General features: G+C 36.9%; 1 protein-coding gene across 2 annotated transcripts; it reads left to right on the top strand.

Annotated features, from left to right (window-relative positions):
* The first annotated feature begins 1940 nt into the window (after positions 1–1940).
* On the top strand, positions 1941–16914 carry LOC103717602 (probable serine/threonine protein phosphatase 2A regulatory subunit B''delta). 2 transcript variants are annotated; one of them, XM_008806055.4, is made up of 13 exons: positions 1941–2679; positions 5897–6145; positions 6255–6360; positions 6448–6547; positions 7870–7975; positions 8208–8298; positions 9848–9989; positions 11984–12131; positions 12246–12355; positions 13219–13375; positions 13465–13590; positions 13705–13857; positions 16374–16914. In XM_008806055.4, the coding sequence occupies exons 1-12, from the start codon at positions 2521–2523 to the stop codon at positions 13843–13845; spliced, it is 1635 nt and encodes a 544-aa protein (XP_008804277.1). In that variant the 5' UTR covers positions 1941–2520; the 3' UTR covers positions 13846–13857; positions 16374–16914. The 2 variants fall into 2 exon arrangements, with proteins under 2 accessions (XP_008804277.1, XP_008804279.1); XM_008806057.4 differs by lacking the exon at positions 1941–2679 and having other exon boundaries at positions 5974–6145; positions 7819–7975.
* The last annotated feature ends 4561 nt before the right edge of the window (positions 16915–21475 follow it).

Here is a 21475-nt window from a genome sequence, read left to right as displayed (position 1 = left end):
CAGGATTGGAAATAAACAATTTGAAGAGGAGGTTTAACTTTGAAATTGAAGATTTTAATTTTGAAGATAAGAAGTATTATAAAAATTTGCATCAAAGGATTAAAGCTGCTCGTGATGATCTCGAGCATGAACATACACAACTACGATGGGAGTATGACTTATCAATTAGTAGATACTAATAGAAATTATATATTACCAGTGTTTTGCATGTGATGTGCATGTGTCTAAAGAAAAAATACAGAGGGAGTGGGACCAAGGGAGAGAGTATCTGAGAGAGAGATATAGAGAGATAGTTCATCATGGATTTTTTTTAAGAGAAAAAAGTATCATATTTATGAGAGAAAAGGAGACAGATTCGATGGTGTTGTTTTTTAAGACAAGAAAAATACTATATTCACGAGACCATATGTATTTAGTTCATGAATCCAATGGAATTTTATTATGGAGTCTAGCTTCACATAACCAACTCTAAAAGTTTCAATTATATATATTAAATTATATAACATCGATACTATTCACATAATGAAATATTATTTTTATCTTTTCTGATAAAAAACATCCTTAATTAAAATGGCAAACATTGTAATAATTAGAGGCAAGTAATAAAGGCTCATAGACATGCTTTTAAAGGCATTTGAACAATTATAATGGTCTATTTTTATTTTTTTATCTATAGTTAGCAACAAAATAATATATTTCTCCCGTCTTACTTTTTATCTATCATTTTCAACTTTTGAAATTTTCTTCATTTATTTCCCCCCGGCTACTCTCCCCTTGCAGGAAAGTCTTATATAGCAATGTTAGGCAAATCAAGGTAAAATGGAGGAGAGAAAAACATCTCAAGAATAACAAAAATAAGATAATAACAAAAGAAGAATAAGAAATATTGTAACAAAAATGAGCCTCACCCTAAGAATAACATCTCATGAAATTGTTATAATGATAACGGAGGAGAGAGTGATCAGCCAAAATATTAAGAAATAAAAACTTTTGGCTTCGAGTTATGTTATCTCACAATGCCATCAAAAGCAGATGCATCTACTATTGAAGGAAATTCAATACAAATGTCGATATTAGCATAATTTTAAGGATCATGTAACAAGCTGCATCGTATTTTTTTTTAAATAACGTGATTCTGTATCAACCTCTATTATTATTTTTTATTAGCTTGATCATGTTAAAATGATTTTAGGAATCACATAACAACTTGTATCAGTGAGTAATATTTTCTATTGTTAGTGTGATTCTATAACAAGCTATATTATTTTTTTGTATGGAGTCTGTACATAAGTATATATAATTTCTGAAATGTATCGAATATGTTAGAACAATAAAATAAAAATCATTTTTTCTCTCTTTTTTTTCTTCTTTTGCAAACATTTTAACGGTCAAAGCGGTTGATAAACAATGCTTCGTTCCTCAATATTAAGATCTAATTTATTCTCTTTATATAAAGGTGATTCTTATTTATGAGCTAGGTTGGTGACCTATCAATTGATGAGATTATAACTAAAGCGTCTATACCTCTCTTTATGTAAAGAGAATTTGAATTGGGCATGCAAAACCCAGACCGAGTGAAGCCTCTAGAAAGTAATTATGGAAGGAAGTAATAAGGCAAAAAAAATTCTTTAACGGTACAAAAATTATTCTCATGCCCAATCCTAACCGTTTGATCAGCGTCTCTCCATGGGCAAGTTCTCCTACCCCTCTGATCAATGCTCTCCCATCACTCCCATTGCTAATACTACGAGACCAGATCGAGATGCTATTAGTTGGACGGCTCAGATCATCGACCAATTCCCAGACGCGTACACCGTATATAAGTACCGTATACAAATAGATGCATGTATGTATACGAAGGGATACGATCGCGCCCCTGGCCTTCTCTTGCCTGTGCGGAGCCTGGGAGTGGGAGGCATTTTCTTGCCGTTATATTTGGCGTTCCAGGTCTCCCGTTTGCTGATTTGGATGGTCTTGCTCTCTCTCTCTCTCTCTCTCTCTCTCTCTCTCCCCCTCCCTCCTTCGTTTCCTTTCTGCGAGGGTTTCGAGGGCCAAAGCTTCTCCTTTTCATCCTCCTCCTTCGAGAGCGGTGGGTCTTGCGATCTGGGTGGCCGCTTCCGATCTCCGATACATTAACCTCTCGGCGTCTTCTTCTTCTCCTCCGATCGGTCTCCGCTTCTCGAGCGAGCGGGCCTCTTTCGATCCCAATCGCTGAAGCCCCGGAGCCGGAGAAAACGGGGATTCGGAACGATCTGAGGTGCAATCCAGCTCTCCAGCTTGAAATCCAGGGGTTTCCCTGCTGAATTCCGCCTCCTGTGGCCGGGATTGGAGGCTTGGATGCTGGTGGTCCAGTGGCGGGGGATGGAGGAGGCCTGGATTGGATTGGAGCGGTGTGGAGATCTAGGGTTTGCCCGCTGTGATTGTTAGGAGGGAATTGTTGGGTTTTCTTGAAGAGATTTGGGGATTTAGGGTTCTTTTATTGCATCGGCTCCCGTTCTTGGTGTATGAGAGAGACAGGGAATGGGGGGCATGGATGCGGAAGTAGGAAGAGACGTTGCGGCCCTCGACCCGGACCTGCTGCAGCTATCGGAGGTTTCTCCGTTGGCGTTGAAACAGAGCCCTGAGATTGCACAAGGGCTCTACTCGCAGTGGCTGACGCTACCGGAAACTTCCAGACTGGTACCTGTCCTATAACGAATATACTCCGTTCTCCAATCTTTTGTTGTCTTTTTGGCTCCATCTGATTAGGATACTTTGTATTGTCATCTGGAAATTTTGGAGGGGCAAATTGGTCGAAATTTTTTTATGCATATTGGTTTATTGGCTTTCTTTTGGCATTTACTCGGAGAAAATCATTAAAAAATTAGTGATTCAGGACTAAGTTCTTAACTTAATTGGTATCGAAAACGGGTCTTTCAAGCTTGTAGTTGTAGGTCATTAGAGGGTAAAATAGCACATACAGCATCATGGAAGCCAAGATTCTGAATTTAATAATTGCAGGAGTTTTTGGAAGGAACCTGATCCTCTTTCTTTTTTTTTTCTTCCTAATCTCGTTTTAAAAGTTAAGGACCTTCTTGATGGTAGGTTTGTTTAGAAAGATTAGAGCTACATTAGTCCAAATTCCCCGAGCTGGAATGCTTTTTGATCTTTAAATCACTTGAACATTTATTGGACTACTCAATGGCGTAGAGGTCATAATAGAAGGTGAGCACGTCTTCTATCCTAATATCCAAATAAATGTATGTATCTCTGCAAGGTAAACAAAAGTAGCAACTAAACTGTCAGCTGTTCTCTATTTGATATGGGCCATAACATTAAAATCGACCTGAACAGTAAAGGTTTAAGGATAGATGAGCAGGATTAGAAATAAGAAAGTAGAAGAAGATGAAGAAAAAGGACTAAAGAAGAAGAAGATGGTGGTCACAATGATGCTGAAGAGAAATGAAAGATATGTTTTAGTTGCATTAGTCAAAGAAAAAATTAGCATATAATATAAAGATAAAAGAAAAAGAAACAAAATTGATATAAAAACGAAGTAGGGGTTGTAGGTGAGCACACCATTTAGTTATACAATTGGAGGGAGGAGACATTTTCTTTCTTTACCTTTGTGGCTATCAAAATGGGTTTCATATCATGAGAACAGAGGTTGGCTTGGGTGCAAGTACAATGAGCGACAAATTTTATCTCTTTCTAGCATACCATTGTGCACTTCCATTAGCACATGTACGGTAAGGTTTATCTTAAAAGGGTGCAGCAATAAATAAATAGAAGATGCAATATAAGCATCACATAATTCCTATGGCTCGCGATATCATTTGGTTGGCTTAGCCTTCTTCAATTTTAGGAAGGATTTTTTATGTAGGATATATTAGATTTTACATTAATTGTTATGACAATAATCAAATATATTGAACATTTGAATCCAATGCTAGTTCACTATTTAAATGGTTATCAATATCTGCCAAAACATTTAACTGAGTGTTTAGAATCCAAGTGGAATAAACAATTGACAACAGTTCATGGTAGCCATCAAATTGCTTAGGTGTTTAAATGACTATTTTGGTGAATCTTTCGGTGGCTAGATGTGTACCATATCCTGAAATCTTGAACCTTCGGCTGTTACGTTTTGAATAAATTTATTTCTGACTTTTTGAATTCTATTAAACAAAGTGAATTAGTCAACTCATACTAATTGCTAAATAGTTCAACTCCAAACAATGTGGGAAAGGATCCAATTTTTTATTTTGATAAATTCTATTCTCCGGATTCATGCTTTCCTATTATTATAGAGATATTACACAAGCTTATTTTTAGTCAATTCTGTTGTGCTTGATTCCAATGGAGGGAGTTAAGACCCTAAACCCTTTTGATTGTAATGGTTGTGTTTGGAACACCCCATGCTCAAAGATAAAATGGATTGAATGAAGCGGCGGTATGAAGCCAATGGGGATCAATGCTTGGTGGGCTCCTGGGCTGAAGGCTGGTAGCTGAAATTTGTGAAATGAAATGTTGAACATTGCATGGAAGCTTAGTTAGCATCTTATTCACTTAAAGGGAGTGGTTGGCTTAAGGAGATTGATATTTGATTACAGGTAAGATGATAGACAGTGGACAGAAAACAGTGAGAGGTTCAGTTAGACTATTTATAGTATAAAAGATGGTTTAATGGAGCAAGTAGGAGTGAAGCCTTCTTCTTTAGATGAAGATTAGATAAGTGTTAGTCCATTTTTCTGGTTTTCCTCCTTTTCTATTGCAAATTGGATATATTCATATTTAGGCTTTGATCTTAAGGATTCACTTGTTGATTTTATTTAATCTATCTTTCTCTCTTTCCTCAAGATTCAATCCGAGAATCCAATGCCTATTGTTTATAGATTTATTCACATTATTATTAGAGCAAAGAGATCCTACAAGATGCAAGAAAATGTTGGCAGGTTTGACAATTTTGATGTGAATATGGATGGCTTATTATTATAATTTCCTTCATATTTTGGTGAACTTCAAGGTGAAAGAGTTAGGCTATGCTCTATTTGAGGAGCGGATATCTGAGGACTATCTAGTCGTGACATCTAATGGTTGACAGTCTTCTAATCAGAAGTGCAATTGCTAAAGAAGCAAAAAAAATAAATGTAGAGAATTCATTAGTTAAAGATCTGCTAGAGGAGCACCTGCTGGAAGGTTGATATTTGGTTATCAAAACAATTTATTTTACCTCGCCCTGCCCCCCCCCCCCAAAAAAAAAAAAAAAACCTAATGTTAGCTTGCTCTTAAGAGTTTCTATGCACAAATTGTCATGTGATTTTGATTATCTGCCCTGATAAATCTAATCTTTTGTTTGCTTAATTTACTTTTTGTCATTGTATTAGTAACAAATAATCTTGAACAAGATGGACACACAACATGCCGCCCCTCTTTTTTTTTTCCCTCACTTTTGACTGATCAATGATTTAAGTTTTGATATATGGACGTGCATTAATCAGTAGCTGATGTGGTATATATGTTGCCATGGGGTGGCATGGAGGATACAAGTAATAAAGAAAAGGTGTAACAAATGTAGAAGTGTGATAGGCCAAAATACCACACAATATGGGGTGCTTCAGGCCTGATTTGCTATATACCATCTGTCTATCCAGTATTACACTGTCCATCCAGCCTTGGATGTCAGTAACTTGTAGTCTGTCTATTATGATTTTAAGGTGGCCATTGTATTAATCCTAATGTCATGATCGTTCATCAAACTTGCTTAACAAGTGATTAAGCGGTAAGAGGTCACAAATTGTTGTAACATTACATTTCTCACTATGCTTCTATATTCCTCCTTGGTTTTGTAAATTTAGAGTAAATGAAGGCAACACCTGCCAAAATTTTGCTTCTTTCATTTTCCTTTTTGATGTAGGTGAAATCATTAATTGAGGACGCAAAAACTGGTGCACCCCTAAATGTTCCTGGCAGCTCTAATACTACAAATGCTGCAGCAGGCACTTCATTGCCTTCCATGTTCCCTGCTGGCAGTGCACCTCCTCTTTCACCTAGAAGCACTTCTGGATCTCCTCGTGCTGTGAGACGTGGTGCAGGAACTGGAGTTTCATCGTTTGGATCTCCACTAAAATTAGTTAGTGAGCCAATGAGAGAAGTCATACCTCAGGTACTATTTTCTGATTAAATTTTACCATGTGTAGACACTAACATTTTCTCCAAGTGGCTGGAGTTAAAAGCCACATTTGGTTCTCACTGCTTGATTCATACTGTTACAGTTCTATTTCAAATATGGGCGTCCACCTCCCAAAGAAATGAAAGAGCATTGCTTATCTAGAATTGATCATCTTTTCTTTGCCCACATGGATGGACTACAAATTCATGGTGAATCACTCATTTGAGATGCCCCTTTTTTTTCAAATTTTAAACTGCATCTGAGGCATTTGAATATTTTCTGTTTTTGCATATCAGAATTTAAATCCATCACAAAGGACATCTGCAAGCTACCGTCATTCTTTTCCAGTTCTCTGTTTAGAAAAATTGATGTTGATTGTACTGGAGTTGTAACGAGGTATGCAATTTTTGTATTTTCTGATATTTAAAATGCAAGTTCATATGCTAAACTCAGTTCAATTTTTGTTTATGATTTTCGAATATTTACATGTTTACTCTCTTTTTTGGCTGGGTGATAGTCTTTAGATCTTCCTTATTCTGATGATTGTTTTGCCCACATTTCCTGTACTATGGGAGTGCTAGTGGTCCTTTCTGGTCAATTAAGGACAAACTTAAGACTTGGCTTTTCCCTTTTTGAAATATGCAGCTGCAACTTATTAACAACTAAAAATGTTTCTTTCATTTTTCAAGGTATTTGTAGCTTCCAGCCTTTATATCTGTGCATTTGAACCCCTAACTGTTTTTCTTGTGCGGTAGGGCTCTAAATTTACTGGCCTACCATTTAAGGGGTTGTTTGTTTTAAATGACTAGTAACTACTTCAAGTAATGGACTATATTAAAATACCATTCACCATTAATTTATTAGATTGTTGAGAAGCTATGCTCCTAAATTGATATGATGTCATTCATTCATCTTAACACCTAGGCATGCAATGTAAGTTGTTCTGACCCATTGGGTTAATGGGCTGACTTGGTAGAATGGTAGGTTTAAGGAAAAAAAAGGCCCATAAATGTGATTTCTTGGTCAAAGAACTTGGACATAATCTTAGATATAACCTAATTACCAGATTAACATATGAATGACAAATTATTCCTTGGAATTACACGTCGACACATTACTCACACAGACATGGTAGGTCTGAAAGTGTTGCCTTCTCCAAGTTCACTTCTACTGAATTATACCTCCGACGGTGTTGAAGTTTCTGGCAACTAGTTGTGATTTGTGTGATGGACTGTATCCCTATCTTTGTACAAGTCCTCAGAAGCCTCAACAACCTTTATATAATTGTGTACTCACTGGACTGGTGGAGCTGTATGGCAATCTTGTTTGAATTTTGCAGCTATTGTTTGATTCTTTTTTTTTTCTCTGGTAGGCATTTTTGATCCTGTAGTTCTATTTCAGTTGGTATAAAACTCTGAATTATTAATGCCTTTTGTTTTATATCTGTTTTATATGGTTGGTCGGAAAGTTATGTAGTCCAGGAGGTAACATCGTAATGCTGTTTCTTTTTTTCATATGAATAGATGCTGCAATTACTTGGTATAGGTGAATTCTGGAATTCTTGGTCATGACAGTTTCCTCCCCTCCAATTATATATTGCGTTCCAATTTTACTGGAGTTGCTGGGGACTTAATTTCTTAGTTACCTGCCCTATCTTCTCATTACAGGTCTTCTTCCTAAATCCTAACTTAACTAGCTGGACTGTGATATGATTCTAGGGATGCATTTGTTGATTATTGGGTCAATAGCAACATGATGACAAGAGATATAGCTACCCAGATATTTACCATTCTGAAGCAACCTGATCGCAAGTACCTCACTCAGGTCTGTCTTCCATGTTTCTGAAGCTTTTGAAGATGCCACTTCTACCACTTCTTTGTCTCTATAACCTTCATGCCATAAAGACTGAGGCCCTTGTACAGTTAATCATTGTACAGCTAACCTATGACAATGGGTTGCTGGGGTTGCATAGCTTAGTTTATTTCTACATGAGCTTACCTACTTGTATATATGTACATATATATATATATATTTAATTCAAGTTTATCTGATATAGGAGGACTTTAAACCTGTCCTTCGAGAACTTTTGGTGACCCATCCAGGGTTGGAATTCTTACAGGGCACGCCTGAGTTTCAGGAAAGATATGGTGAGTTCTTTTATTGTTTTACATGTTTATAATCACAGAATTGTTAATCCAATTTATCCTTAGTGTTTGACAGAGGGATTTACTATTTGGCTGAACAGCATCATCTTTTTAAGCTGAAAAACATGTTTACATGTCATTGCTGGTGCTATTCTTATTCTTTACATTCTTATGTTTGTAGAGGCTCAATCTTTAACTTGAGAACCACCAAAGTTTGTTTCTGGCCTATACGACTTGGGATGATAAAGTGATTAGGAAAAAAATTAAAAGTGTAAGAAGTCAGTTTATAATTTGAAAGAACAAGGTCATGCATTAGGGAATGATTCATGTGGTGGAATAAGTTAAGCAGCCATGTCGATTACTGCAAGGCACACTTATTATTTTTTAAATAATTGATCTGCATAAGAATATAGAGTGGATACTCCTGCAGTGGAAGGTCCATGGTTTTGTGAACATTACTTTATTCCAACTTGCATATAGTTTTAACATGTGTGATGCAAGAAAATGTCCCAGCATTTACACTTATTGTGGACATGAGATAACTGAAAAACATGTAAGCATTCTATCCAATCATTGATGCTTCATTTTCTTTTTCTAGTTTAACATACGTTTCCCTTGATGTTAATTGGTAAGAGAAAAAGTCTGAGAGTTGTTGGCAAGGACATTCATTACTGGATGAGTAGTAGGCTGGAGTTTCTGTAGATCGTGATGGCATGTGAAGCAATGTCGGCGCGTATACAAATCACTTTCTAGATTTTGACACAAGTTGTGTACTTGTGTACATCTCAGCTTATATGCATACCTCTTCCATATCACTTTCCATATCATAAATAGGAAAAAAAACATTGTATTAGCTAGAACAAAATTGTCTCATATTATTAATTAAATTTTCTGATAAGTTGGTTTCGTTTTTTAGGATTTAATCCAGTTAGGAATGTAATATTATGACAATCCTAAAAAAATATACTAAGATTGCATTTCATGGATTAGTGGGTCTTTACTTGATTGATTCAATAAATAAAATGCTGTTCCATTGAGGTGGGTTTCGCATATTGATGCTCATCATTCCAATTCTGCCAATCTTCTTGTCTCTATTGGTGGTATGCGTCCTGCTAACTGTTAGTTGTCATCAAATGGCGTTATATAGAAGTAATGTTCATATAGAAGGATTGTTTCCATTTATATCAGACTGGACTATGTTTTGTAGCTGGCCTGCCCACGATTTTGTGGATGTGTTTGGTGAAAGATATGTGATTGATCATATTGCTGCATGGTTTTTCTTTCATATCTTGTTCCAATTTTTTGCTGGAATTTTCTCAAATATTTGCTTGGTGAATTATTTTTTCATCAATTCTTGCAACTAAAACATCTACATTGAGCAACCAATGTTATGTCATTCAGTATATAATGGCTTATCACATATTCTATTTCACACTCTTGGATAGTAGCTTAGTCTGAACTTTTGGCACTCACTGCTTATTACACTTTCTCAACTTGATGTCATCAGCATTTTCTATCTCTAATGCATATGATCTCTAATCCTTGGTGCCAGCGGAAACTGTTATATACAGAATCTTTTACTACATGAATAGATCGGGAAATGGCCAGCTTACCCTCAGAGAATTGAAACGCGGGAATTTAATTGCTGCAATGCAGCATGCTGATGAGGAGGAAGATATAAACAAAGTTTTGAGGTAATTTTCCTTAAAACAAAAATTTACAGTTCATCTGGTTTATTGAGAATTTGGTATGGTTTGCTCAGTCCATATTACTCTACGTGCCCTTAAGAGTGGTTGTGACCATGGTATGCTGTACCATCTCGAACTAGACGGTACGGAGCGTACCGTACCGATATCGGTACGGGCGGCGTACCGATATTTGGTACGGCCAAAAAATACCGTACCATACCGTATCGATACTATGCTAGTGTGGCACCGATATGGGGTCCGGTACTGAGACGGCGAATTTTGGTTGACTCACATTTGTGATACAATACACATGTATGCTCTTAATATTTGTAAATATCCTTGTTCTGCTTGGTGGCTCTAGAATCAAGCATTAGTCCCTTCTAGTTGACATGAAAGTGCATTGTTAATATTATAAAGTTATTGTGTTTTTCCCTTTCCCCAGCCGGTCGGTTGGGGGGGGGGGGTTGTTGTTGAGAGCACTTCACCATTGTCATCTTGTTGTAGAAGATGTGGCATAGAAAAGATGTAGATAATTAATTCATGTTGTTGAGAGCACTTCACCATTGTCACCAGATTCGTTCTTTTTGCAGAGATTCAAAACTAAATTCAGATATTTCAATTATTCTGTCTTTTCTATAACTTAAGACCTGACTCAAATATTTCTAAGGATCATATTGATTCATCTTCAAACTTTCCTAAAAAAAGACGACCAAAGACTTTCTGAAAATAGTGAAATATGGTTTTGCATGAAAGCTTTTATAGAATTCAATGTTGGTCAAAGTGGCCGCCTAGATGTTTAATTTGTTTGGACTGGCTTGGGCCAAGCCTGCTTGAAACCCAATCGTCCCACTTTCCTTACCACCCCCACCCCCCTTCAAAAAAAAAACCCCCAATTTGAGGCCCATATGGGACAATCTGGGAGTGTAGCAAGGGCTACCACCAACATAATAACAGCTAGTGGACTGATCCATATCTACCGACAGGTTAGCCAACAGTAGCAAGTCGCAGCTGTGGCTGCAGTACCAGCATACCTCTTCTTATTATGGCCATTTTTCCACTTTGTTCCTCTAAATTTTCTAAATTTTCCCTTCCGTTTTTTTCTTGGTAGCTCTAGTCTGCTTGCCTTATGCTTCTTGCTACGTGCTAGCTGTCTGGCCGTGTTCTGCAGCTTGCTGGATGCTGCAGTGGCAGCAATGCTGTTGCGGGTTTCTTTATGATTTTAATTTTTAGACGTTTAAAGTGTGAAAAATAGGTTGATGATCCCATATATGGTGTAAAAAAAGAGTCTATATATGATACTTGCACATGCTTATTTATGCATATGATTAGAAGTACACATAATAAAAACTTGGAGAGCTTTCATCCTTAAGCGGTAGCCTAAGCACTTAGGTGCCCACCTAAACCAGACAAGGGGTCCACCGCTTGGCCTCGCCTGGGTAGTTTGACAACCTTGATAGAATAACATTTGAATCACTTTGAAATGCAAACTTAACGTTTTCAAAACTTCCACAGCCCAAGCTACACACCTTAAATAGAATCTGCAGGACTGATCCCAAGTAAAGCAAGACTCAGAACCCATTTATAAATTAGTTCAAAAACTCAGTCCGAGAATTACAAAAAAAATATAAAATCTAGTCTACCTTGAAAGATGCCTAATTCAGAAAGTTGCAGCAATTTGACCCCATTGGCTGAAATATTGACTCGTTAGCACTAGAAAACAACAATTGTAACAGGAAATAGATCTTGTTAAATTAAAATCACCTAGATCTAAAAGTGAAGCAAATCTAAACTGCGTCATGGTGTTTGTCACATATGCAGTCATGTACCTAATAATGTTGGCTATTATGAACCATAAAGTTTATAACGAGAAGAACCAACATATTCTTCTATTGTTGCTTGTTTTGCTAAATTTTAGCGCCAGTTTTGAACCTTTGACTTCTTAAGTTATTATCAGTGGTTGGCTGTGGGATAGAGTTTTCTGAGTTTGACTGTTCTTGCAGGTACTTCTCCTATGAGCACTTCTATGTAATATACTGCAAGTTTTGGGAGCTTGATACAGATCACGATTTCCTGATTGACAAAGAGAATCTTATCAGATATGGAAACCATGCATTGACGTACAGAATCGTCGATAGAATTTTTTCCCAGGTTTGTATTTTTAATGCTGTCATGACATTGCTTAAAATAACATAAAGGTTTGGTCATGCTTGATTTACATTCTTAGAATTCTTTCTAACCTTGTATATGTTTTAACTTCCATAGATACCCAGGAAGTTTACTAGTATGGTTGAAGGAAAAATGGGTTATGAAGATTTTGTTTTTTTTATGCTGTCAGAGGAAGATAAATCATCTGAGCCTAGTCTTGAGTATTGGTAATTTTCAACTCTTGGGAAATAACTCATAGATTACAAGTCCTCTGTACTTGATTTACTGGAATTTCTATTATAATATTATTTTATTGTTGCTCAACTAATGCATTATCACATTGTTCAATTTTTGTTTGTTGGAAGATCTCTTGCAACACACATTAGATTTTGATAATATTTTCCCTCTTTTAATAGGTAACTTCTTTTAATATATCGAGATTTGTTTCCCTCTCAAAACCTGGCCTCTCTCTGTTTCTTAAGTTGTAATAGAGGCATGAATGAGAGAGAACTCTGGTATTTAATATGATTTTTTAGTGACTGGCTGCAACTGAGTTGCAAGAGGGTATAATTGGTGTATCATATAGAGACGTCAGTCTGGACGATCACCTGTCTACTACTGAATATCTTTGATCATTCTCTAGTGTGTTGTTTGGAATTTTTATTAGTAGGCTCTTGACTTTAAGTTGAGGAGGGAATCAGGAGATCATCCCCACATCAAGACAACATGGGATAGTTACATAGTTGTTCATATTAAAAATTTCTTTACCATGGCGGGAACTACTCTGGACAGGCATTGACTATGACGAGGAAAAAAACTTTCTTAAACAGCAGCTAGACAAAACTAAATGAAAAGCTATGGACTGTTGGACTGTATCACTCTAAGAGACCTGCACGGATCAGCATCAGGGGGTTTTAACATACCATAAAGTTGTTAAAATCTCTGCTCAGTGATAGCTGGTGGATTGGGGCCTACCAATTACTAAATCTTGCTTCAAGACAGCCTTTAATAAGTGATATGATTTTTTATTAATTTGAATTTGTTTTTCTGAATGCCTCTATCAACTAAAGTTATACACTGATATTTTCAGGTTCAAATGCATAGATTTGGATGGAAATGGAATTCTGACTCCCAATGAAATGCAATTCTTTTATGAGGAGCAGTTGCATCGTATGGAATGCATGGCACAAGAACCTGTACTCTTTGAGGACATTTTATGCCAGATGATTGATATGATTGCGCCAGAGGTCACCCTACAGCTGCTGCCTGCACAACATATATTTTATCATTTATCTAGGCATAATTTAGATGTTTCTGACAATGTCTTTCTCTGCAGAATGAGAGTTACTTTACACTACGTGACTTAAAAGGCAATAAACTTTCAGGAAATGTTTTTAACATCCTTTTCAATCTGAACAAATTCATGGCATTTGAAACTCGTGATCCATTTCTTATTCGTCAAGTAAGTGCACTGTTTGTTTGGATGAACCTTTTGAAAGTCAGTGGCATGACACATTCGAGTGACTGTTGCTACACCTAAAATGGAGTCTCAGTCTGCTTGCAATGGTTTATGCAGGAACGCGAAGAACCGACTCTGACTGAATGGGATCGTTTTGCACACAGAGAATACATTAGGCTCTCTATGGAAGAAGAAGCTGAAGATGCCTCTAATGGGAGTGGAGATGTTTGGGATGAGTCACTTGAGGCTCCATTTTAAAATCGAACTGAGGTGAGCAACTGATTTCCTTCTTCGTTAATAATTTATGGGTGCAGAATGCTCTCTCTCTCTCTCTCTCTCCACTTCCCTCCCTCCCTCCCACTTCCCCCCACCCCCCCTCCCCCCCAGCTCCACTTCTTTATCTCCCTCCCTCCCTCCCTCTCCCCTATCCCCTTCCCAGGTAGCCAGAATGAGTGACTAGAAATTGCATAAGATCCAATGAGGCTTTGACCATGATTAGTGGACATATGAATCTGATGAGGCTTGTTGAGGTCGTATAAAAGGGATTAGAGAGTTTAACTTGCAGTAACTAAAAAAATGATGAGGTCGAGTTTACAAATCAATTTATTTGGTAAGATTGTTGATTGCTTTATGGTCATAAACCTTCACATGGAACCAAGAGTTGAAGTAACAGTATTTGTACTGGTTGTGCCAACACATGTTCTTTCCATGCTGACACATCAATAATGACGTAATGTACCACTACCAGTACATAGCAGTACCAAGAGGCATACAGGTACCAGTACCTTATTGATAAAATTGGTATGGCTAGTATGAACCGGTATGCTCCAGGACTTAAATCCTTGTTTGGAACCATGGTGCATGATCTTTTTTCTTTCTTTCTTTTTTTCCTTTCCTATGTTCACCACTGAGTTTGATCTAGGAATTTGCTAGCATTTTTGGTGGAGGCACCTCATAAATGAGTTGATGTACCAGCTATTGGTATGGAGCAGTACCAGGAGGCATACAGTTACCGATACCTTACTGATAAAGTTGGTATTGGTGGTATGGACGAGTATGCTCTGGCAATTAAATCCTTGCTTGGAACTATATGTGCATGCTCTTTTTTCTTGTGTTTACCACTTAGTTTGATCTAGAATTGTTAGCTTTATAGCTCATCTTTTTGATTATTACTCAGACACATTTCTTTAATTTTGGTTTTTTTCTTCACCTCTCTGTCTTTTACACCAACTTAAGTTTGTCCATGCCCTTCAGATGACAAACTTAAGTGATATGACATGGTTTAACAATTGAAGAGGAGCACCAAGCAAAGGTGTTGTTAACAGTCAAGACTGGATGAGAATAGACCATGATTCAAGCACGCTTACATCATAACTTAAATTTAGGGGCTGATGTGGTAAAATGTACAGACTTCCCATCCTCTGCTTGTGTCCCTTCTGACCCATGCAACTCTTTGTTTTTTTTCCCTCCTTGTTTGCTATTCACCTCCTCTCCTTTCTCCCTTTTTTTCTTTTATAAGCGGTGCCCCTTCTCTCTCTCTCTCTCTCATGTGAGATCCGCTGTTCTTATCCATGCACCAGTTCACTCCCTTTTCTATCATTGCTAATCTGCGTGGGAAGCTCTGAGACCTTCCAAATGATGATTTCTTTTTCCCCATGCTCTTTGTTTCTAGCTCTTGCTCCAGTGCTGTTGGACGAGTCATCCCTAACATTGTCTTTAGCAAAGCATGGACGACTGCAAGAGCTCTTCCTTGAGCGGCATGTACATCATGCTGGTTATATTTTTCTTCATACTCATCTTGCCATCGTTACTTTGATTCTCTTGGTTTTTTCTTTCACCTTTCTTATACTTTCTATGAGTTTATTTTGCCCTTTTAGTTTTCCTTTGAGTGTGCCATAGTGTACATCATGTATGCCCTCATGTCATTTTGATAATTATTTCTTTCTTTTGAAGCACTGAGCTACTCTTTTTTCCCCCAAAATTCTGTTTTCTGGTTTGCTACTATCTTGTGCAGAAATTCATAGTTTACACAAAATCTGAAGGTATATTTTTCATATCCGTGTTTGTTTAAGTTGTTTGCTTTCATTGTGGTCGATGATATATCCTAGTTTTTAGAGGTTTCAGGCTAAGTTGTTGCTGTTGAAATTAATAACCTGACTTCTTTCCTTGATTTCGATCTCTAATTTGACTTCTATGGTCCCTGGTTGCACGAGGGGGCCCAAGCATTATTGGACTAACATATTGAGACATGATAATTCATGCTAACAATTAATTAAATTAGTTAACTTTTACAAGATTCTAGAATCAGGATACAGACAGGTGGGAGAAAGTGGAGCACTGGTTTCTGGGGGGAAAAAGAATTTTTTTTTTGATAAATTCAATGAATTATCTACTTATTAGCACTAGGGCAGAAGGTATAGCGTGCTAGGGCAGGAACAAGTATTTGGAATATGTAGACTGAGGCTGGAGGTTCTTGCAGTCAAGCTTCGAACGCCTGTTGGGACTGAGTGCAGTAGGTTTACCCCATCTCTGTTCTCCTTTGTTGGCAGACTCCTTTCTCCATTCTTATTAGGATTGTATTATAATGAAAATGCTAGAGTCACATTAGGCATCTTCGTTTGACATGCTAGTATAGACCTAACTAGTCAGACTGGGGACCCTTCTGTATTGGTTGTAGGAATGTGCATGCCTAACATAAAATTAACATGTTTCTGTTGCTTCTCCAGTATTGAATCGGCTTCTGATGGTTGATCTTCCTCATACTTCGTTTTGCGGTCCATTTGCAGGTACCTGAAACAATGCTATGGTCCTTTGGATGCTTGCTCAAAGGTGGCCCAGAAGCGGCTTCGTAAATTGTGTGGCATGCTTCTTTGAAGGATCTTGGCAGCTGCATCCAACCTTATTGATGATTAATTACAAATTTCACCATACAGTTCTGATTCCAAATCGCATATTTTTCCTATGCGCAATTTTTTTTTCTTCTCGGGCAAGTGAAAGCAAGTGGCATTCACATCAGCTATGCCGAATGATGCACACAAAAGGAGTGCAGTTACTGATCCTTTCTTTTATTCCAATTATTCCAGCCAGGTGCCATGGTTTTGAGGATTATTGGCCTTATAACTAGAAGAGAATCTATTATGTTTGGTCTTCAGTTCCTTTCTTTTTCTTTTCCTTTTCCCGTCCTGATGTTATATTTTATATGGTGGTTTATTGTAACATATTATTCTCTTGATTAAGTTTCTATGATGAAAAAAGATGGGAAAACTTTTATCACCTATATTTGTTGAATTATTTGCTCAATAAAAATGGGTAATTGTCTAAAATTAAGCAGAATCTAGTATATAGAATTTTGATTTTTGACGTTGGCTGATAAAAAGGTTTCTCCCAAGTTGTGTAAACAGTTGGCCCTGTAGGATCACCAGTCTCCCGTCGGAGGGAACGGGTGAGAGCCTGTTGGCTAGATTTATGATTTGTGAAACCATTTACTCAGCATTTCTTGCTCCTTGTTGCTGTGTCATAGTCAGATTCTGTACTACTAATAATGGTACTTCTTGTAGGAATATTCAATCTGCATACCTGCAGGAAAGCACTTCTGCTCTGCGCCTCCAAAACACCCCATCTTTTTGTATTCCATCTAATTGCTGATATGGGACCGACATGGCATACAGAAATGTTTGGGAGCCTGTAGGATTGTTTGCTTACAAGCTCATACGGATCTCGCACCTTTCGGACGTGTAACGTACCGTCACCCGATGATATTTCTCAATCAGTTCGCGAGGTCCGGGATAGCAGCACTCCCACCCTGTTTTCTCGGGGAAAATTGTTCTCGATCGGCGTACTCTCACTTTTATTTTTTCCCATTTTTTTTTTAATCATTAAGCACCCCTGTATCATCTATCAGGGTGAAGCGGGCTCGGCGATTGGCCATCGAACTTGTCTTCTATGTTGAAGGAGGCGCCGAGCTGAAAGCTGAGCAGGTTAGTCTCAATTTGCTGTCGAACTGCACGATTTCCTTGTGTTTTTTTAATACACCTGCTCTTCCTGTGTGTCAGCTATCCTCTCTCATTTTAGCCACCAGGTTTAATCTGGTGGCCTATGGTTTTTGCCAAATTTTTTTTTGCATGAATATCTTTCTAAAAATTTAAATTTGTATAAATATCCTTTTAAAATTTATATTTATTTTTGTACTTATATAAAATACTGTTTTTGCACAAATACTCTTAATATAACGATTCCTCTAACAACGTTAATAAAAACTATAATTATTTTAATTAAAAATGAAATAAAATTTTGAAATTATCTTCTGTTCTCCATCGCGATCGTTTTATAAATATTTTGTTTTGCAAATATACCTATTAAGGATATTTTAGTTGTTTTAATTTGAAACTGTTAATTTTTTTAACAATGTTAGATGGCGTGAGTACATATGCAAAAATAAAGATAAAAAAAATAGAATAGCCAAACAAGTATTTTATGAGAATATACATACAAATATTAATTTTAAAATATTATTTATGCAAAATTTAAGATTTTAAAAAATATTCATGCAAAAAAAAAAATCTCTTATCGTTTGGTACAATGAACCAAGCTCGCCTCTGCCGACAACAATCATCAAGCTCATGGCCAATTCCGAAGAATCCACTGCCTACACGTGTCTCGGTACTGCCGGACGCCTACGGGACTATAATGAGCTGGCCAGATAAGCTTGGTTGCCACGTATATGTTTAATTTTCACCTTAGAAAATTCATCCTTGTTGAAATCTGCCACATGATCCTGTACAGGTTGTACGATCCGTTGTGATTTGATGCTCAATTGCTTACATTATATTTCTAGATTTTCACCGCCAAAGTGGGAAGTAGATGGATAGGCACATTAACAAACGCACGCGTTTCTCTTGGTGAAGCTTTTGTTTCCCTCTTCCAGTAAGGATGACGGCCGAACGAGAAGAAAGGATATTAATTTTCCATCTGTTCAGTTGACTAGGAACAAATGCGTGAAATTTTTCCAAATTATTTTTGAAAAGCTAGGCTCTTTATTTTTTACTCAAACCATTTATAAAAGAACATGCAGGCTGAAAGTGCATTGGATAAATTCTGATCAAAACTGAATTCATATTCAAATCCAGTCAAATAAGAATGCATAAAGTTGTGATCAATCATATTTGGATATGAATTCAGATAAAGAAATAAAAAATTTGTTGGATATAAATATGCATTTTGTTCCTCAAAAAAAAGTATCGTATTTTATTCTCTGCATTCAAATCTTGATATTTAGATACTTATTATATTAGTAGAGAACATCTATATCTCTAGATTTTCATAATCTAATGCAAGCTCTCTCTCTCTCTCTCTCTCTCTCTCTATATATATATATATATATATATATATATTATAATTTTAGTCAAATAATTAAAAAATTATAACTACATTATCATCTTCTTTTATAATTATATTATACAGTGTTAATTATAATTATGGGGCTTTATTTAGACTTCTGTTATGTATCAGGAATAATATCTAATTTATATATGTGTATGTATATATACTTAGGGATGTACATATGAGTAGAGCTAATATGGGAGCTTCCATACAACAGTTTAAATAAGGTTGGTCCTGTTTAGAGTTGGGCACTGGGCCGGGCCGCCCACGGCCCGGCACGAAGCGGGCCACGGCCCGGCACGGCCCGGCATGGCCCGGCACGAAGCGGGCCACGGCCCGCGGGCCGGGCCCGGCACGGCCCGCTTCGGGCCTGGGCCGGCACGACCCGCTTCGGGCCTGGGCCGGCACGACCCGCTCTAGGCCCGCGGGCCAAGCACGGCACGGCCCGCGGGCCAGCCCGGCCCGGCCCATAAGGGCCTGGGCCGGGCTGGCCCGCGGGCCTGGGCCCGGCCCGGCCCGATAAAAATTAATGCTTCATAAATTTTTTTAATAAATTAATAAATATTGAAAACTAAGGATTTATGAATATAAAGCCACCTTAATGGTGGGGGGTTTGGCATAGACCCCTACCAGTTTATTAATTTAAATCAAAATGGTACATGAAGGGAGGTTTGGACCTTGGTCTGACCTCTAGAATACAATAAGAAAGGGCCGAGGTTTGGACCTTGGTCTGACCTCCAGAATACAATAAAAATGTACAATTATAAAAAATTAAGAAATCTTACTAATCATCAGTGATTCAGTGAATCAGTATTCACTCTTCAGTCTTCAGTAGTGTTCGTATCATCATCATCAGAGGATGTTGTATTATGTCCACCTTTATCTTGAAGTCTTGCCTCAGCATCCAACCAATCTTTGAAGCAGAGAAGCATCTCCACCGTTTCGCCCGTCATCCTACTTCTCTTTTCGTCAAGAACACGCCGACCTGCACTAAAAGCGGATTCCGATGCTACCGTGGACATCGGCACAGCTAAAATATCGCGTGCAATTGCAGACATAACAGGATATTGATTTCTAACACTCTTCCACCAAGATAATACATCTAGATTCTCTATTTGATTTTCATCATATGCAGACTGAAGATCATTTCGTAAATAAAATTCTAGTTCACTACTTAAAGATGAAGAAGATGAAGATAAACTTGAAGCATGTGTGTGTCTTCTCTGTGCAATGAATGAAAAAATAGATGACGAACGAGAACTACTAGAAGAAGGAATAGAGGTTTATATTTGTGTTCTAGATCCACGAATTTTTTCATCATATATAGCATAAATATCATAAAGAAGTTGTTTTACCTCATTTTTAGCAGGTTCAGGATCTTTAATTATATTTTCACAGTATGCATCAAGTAAAATTAACACGCCATTTAATTTAACTCTAGGATCAAATACAGCAGCTAAGTTATGCATAGGACATATCTTGTCCCAATACTCATTCTATTTAGATTCCATTAGGTCAATAATAGGCATTAAAACATCATCATATCTATGTTCTGAAAATTTTTGACTAATTATATATGCTTGTTGTAAAAATGAACATGAAGTTGGATAATAAATACCAGAAAGAACATTGGTAGCATTATAAAAACTAAGCAAAAAATCTTCCAAAATTTTTCCTTTATTCCAATCAGTTTCAGTCAATATAAAGCCTAATCCACGATCATTAATATATGCACTTAATAAGTTTCTATATGGGTATGCATCATGTATCATGCTATATGTTGAGTTCCAACGAGTAATTACATCAAGTTTAAATTTTTTAAAACGTTTACCATGATTTATACATAGTTTCTTAAATTCTTGAAGTCTTGATCTTGAAGCATGAATAAAAGAAACTGCATTTCTAATTTTAACAATCACATCTTGAATCATACCCATGCCAGCTTGAACAGAAAGATTTAAGATATGACATGCACATCTAATATGCAATAAATTTCCATCTAACATGGGATGCAATGAGTCTTTTAATAATGCAAAACAGTAGAATTATTATTAGATGCATTATCAAAAGTAATAGACATAATTTTATCATTAATATTATATAAACATGCAGTTTGATAAATGATATTTGAAATTTGTTGCCCAGAATGTGGAAAATCAAAAGCACGAAAAGCAAGAATACGTTTATTCAATTGCCAATCATTATCAATATAATGAGCAGTAATGGCAATAAAACAATTACTACCTACAGATGCTGACCAAATATCAGAAGTTAATGAAATTTTTACATTTAAAGTAGAAAGTGTTTCAATTAAACTTTGTTTCATTGCTAAAAAGTTAGTTATAGCTACTCTTCTAAATGTACGCCTACTAGTTCTTTTGTAAGCAGGTTGTAGGTTTAAGTGAACATATTCTTCAAAATTAAAAAATTCACATAAACTAAAAGGTAATTCATCCTTAACTATCCATTTTACAAGTGCTTTTCTTTGATTTTCATGATTATATGCAAA

Source organism: Phoenix dactylifera, chromosome 2 (assembly GCF_009389715.1).
Source record: "Phoenix dactylifera cultivar Barhee BC4 chromosome 2, palm_55x_up_171113_PBpolish2nd_filt_p, whole genome shotgun sequence".
NCBI lineage: Eukaryota > Viridiplantae > Streptophyta > Magnoliopsida > Arecales > Arecaceae > Phoenix > Phoenix dactylifera.
Note: the sequence above shows the minus strand (reverse complement) of the source record. Positions and strands in the feature narration are given on the sequence as shown.

Bases quoted from the DNA above. Each gene is read 5' to 3' on its own strand.
- LOC103717602 (XM_008806055.4), top strand. From the start codon at position 2,521: ATGGGGGGCATGGATGCGGAAGTAGGAAGAGACGTTGCGGCCCTCGAC. The intron at 2,680-5,896 runs GTACCTGTCCTA...TTTTTGATGTAG, and splicing joins TACCGGAAACTTCCAGACTG to GTGAAATCATTAATTGAGGA. The intron at 13,591-13,704 runs GTAAGTGCACTG...TGGTTTATGCAG, and splicing joins ATCCATTTCTTATTCGTCAA to GAACGCGAAGAACCGACTCT.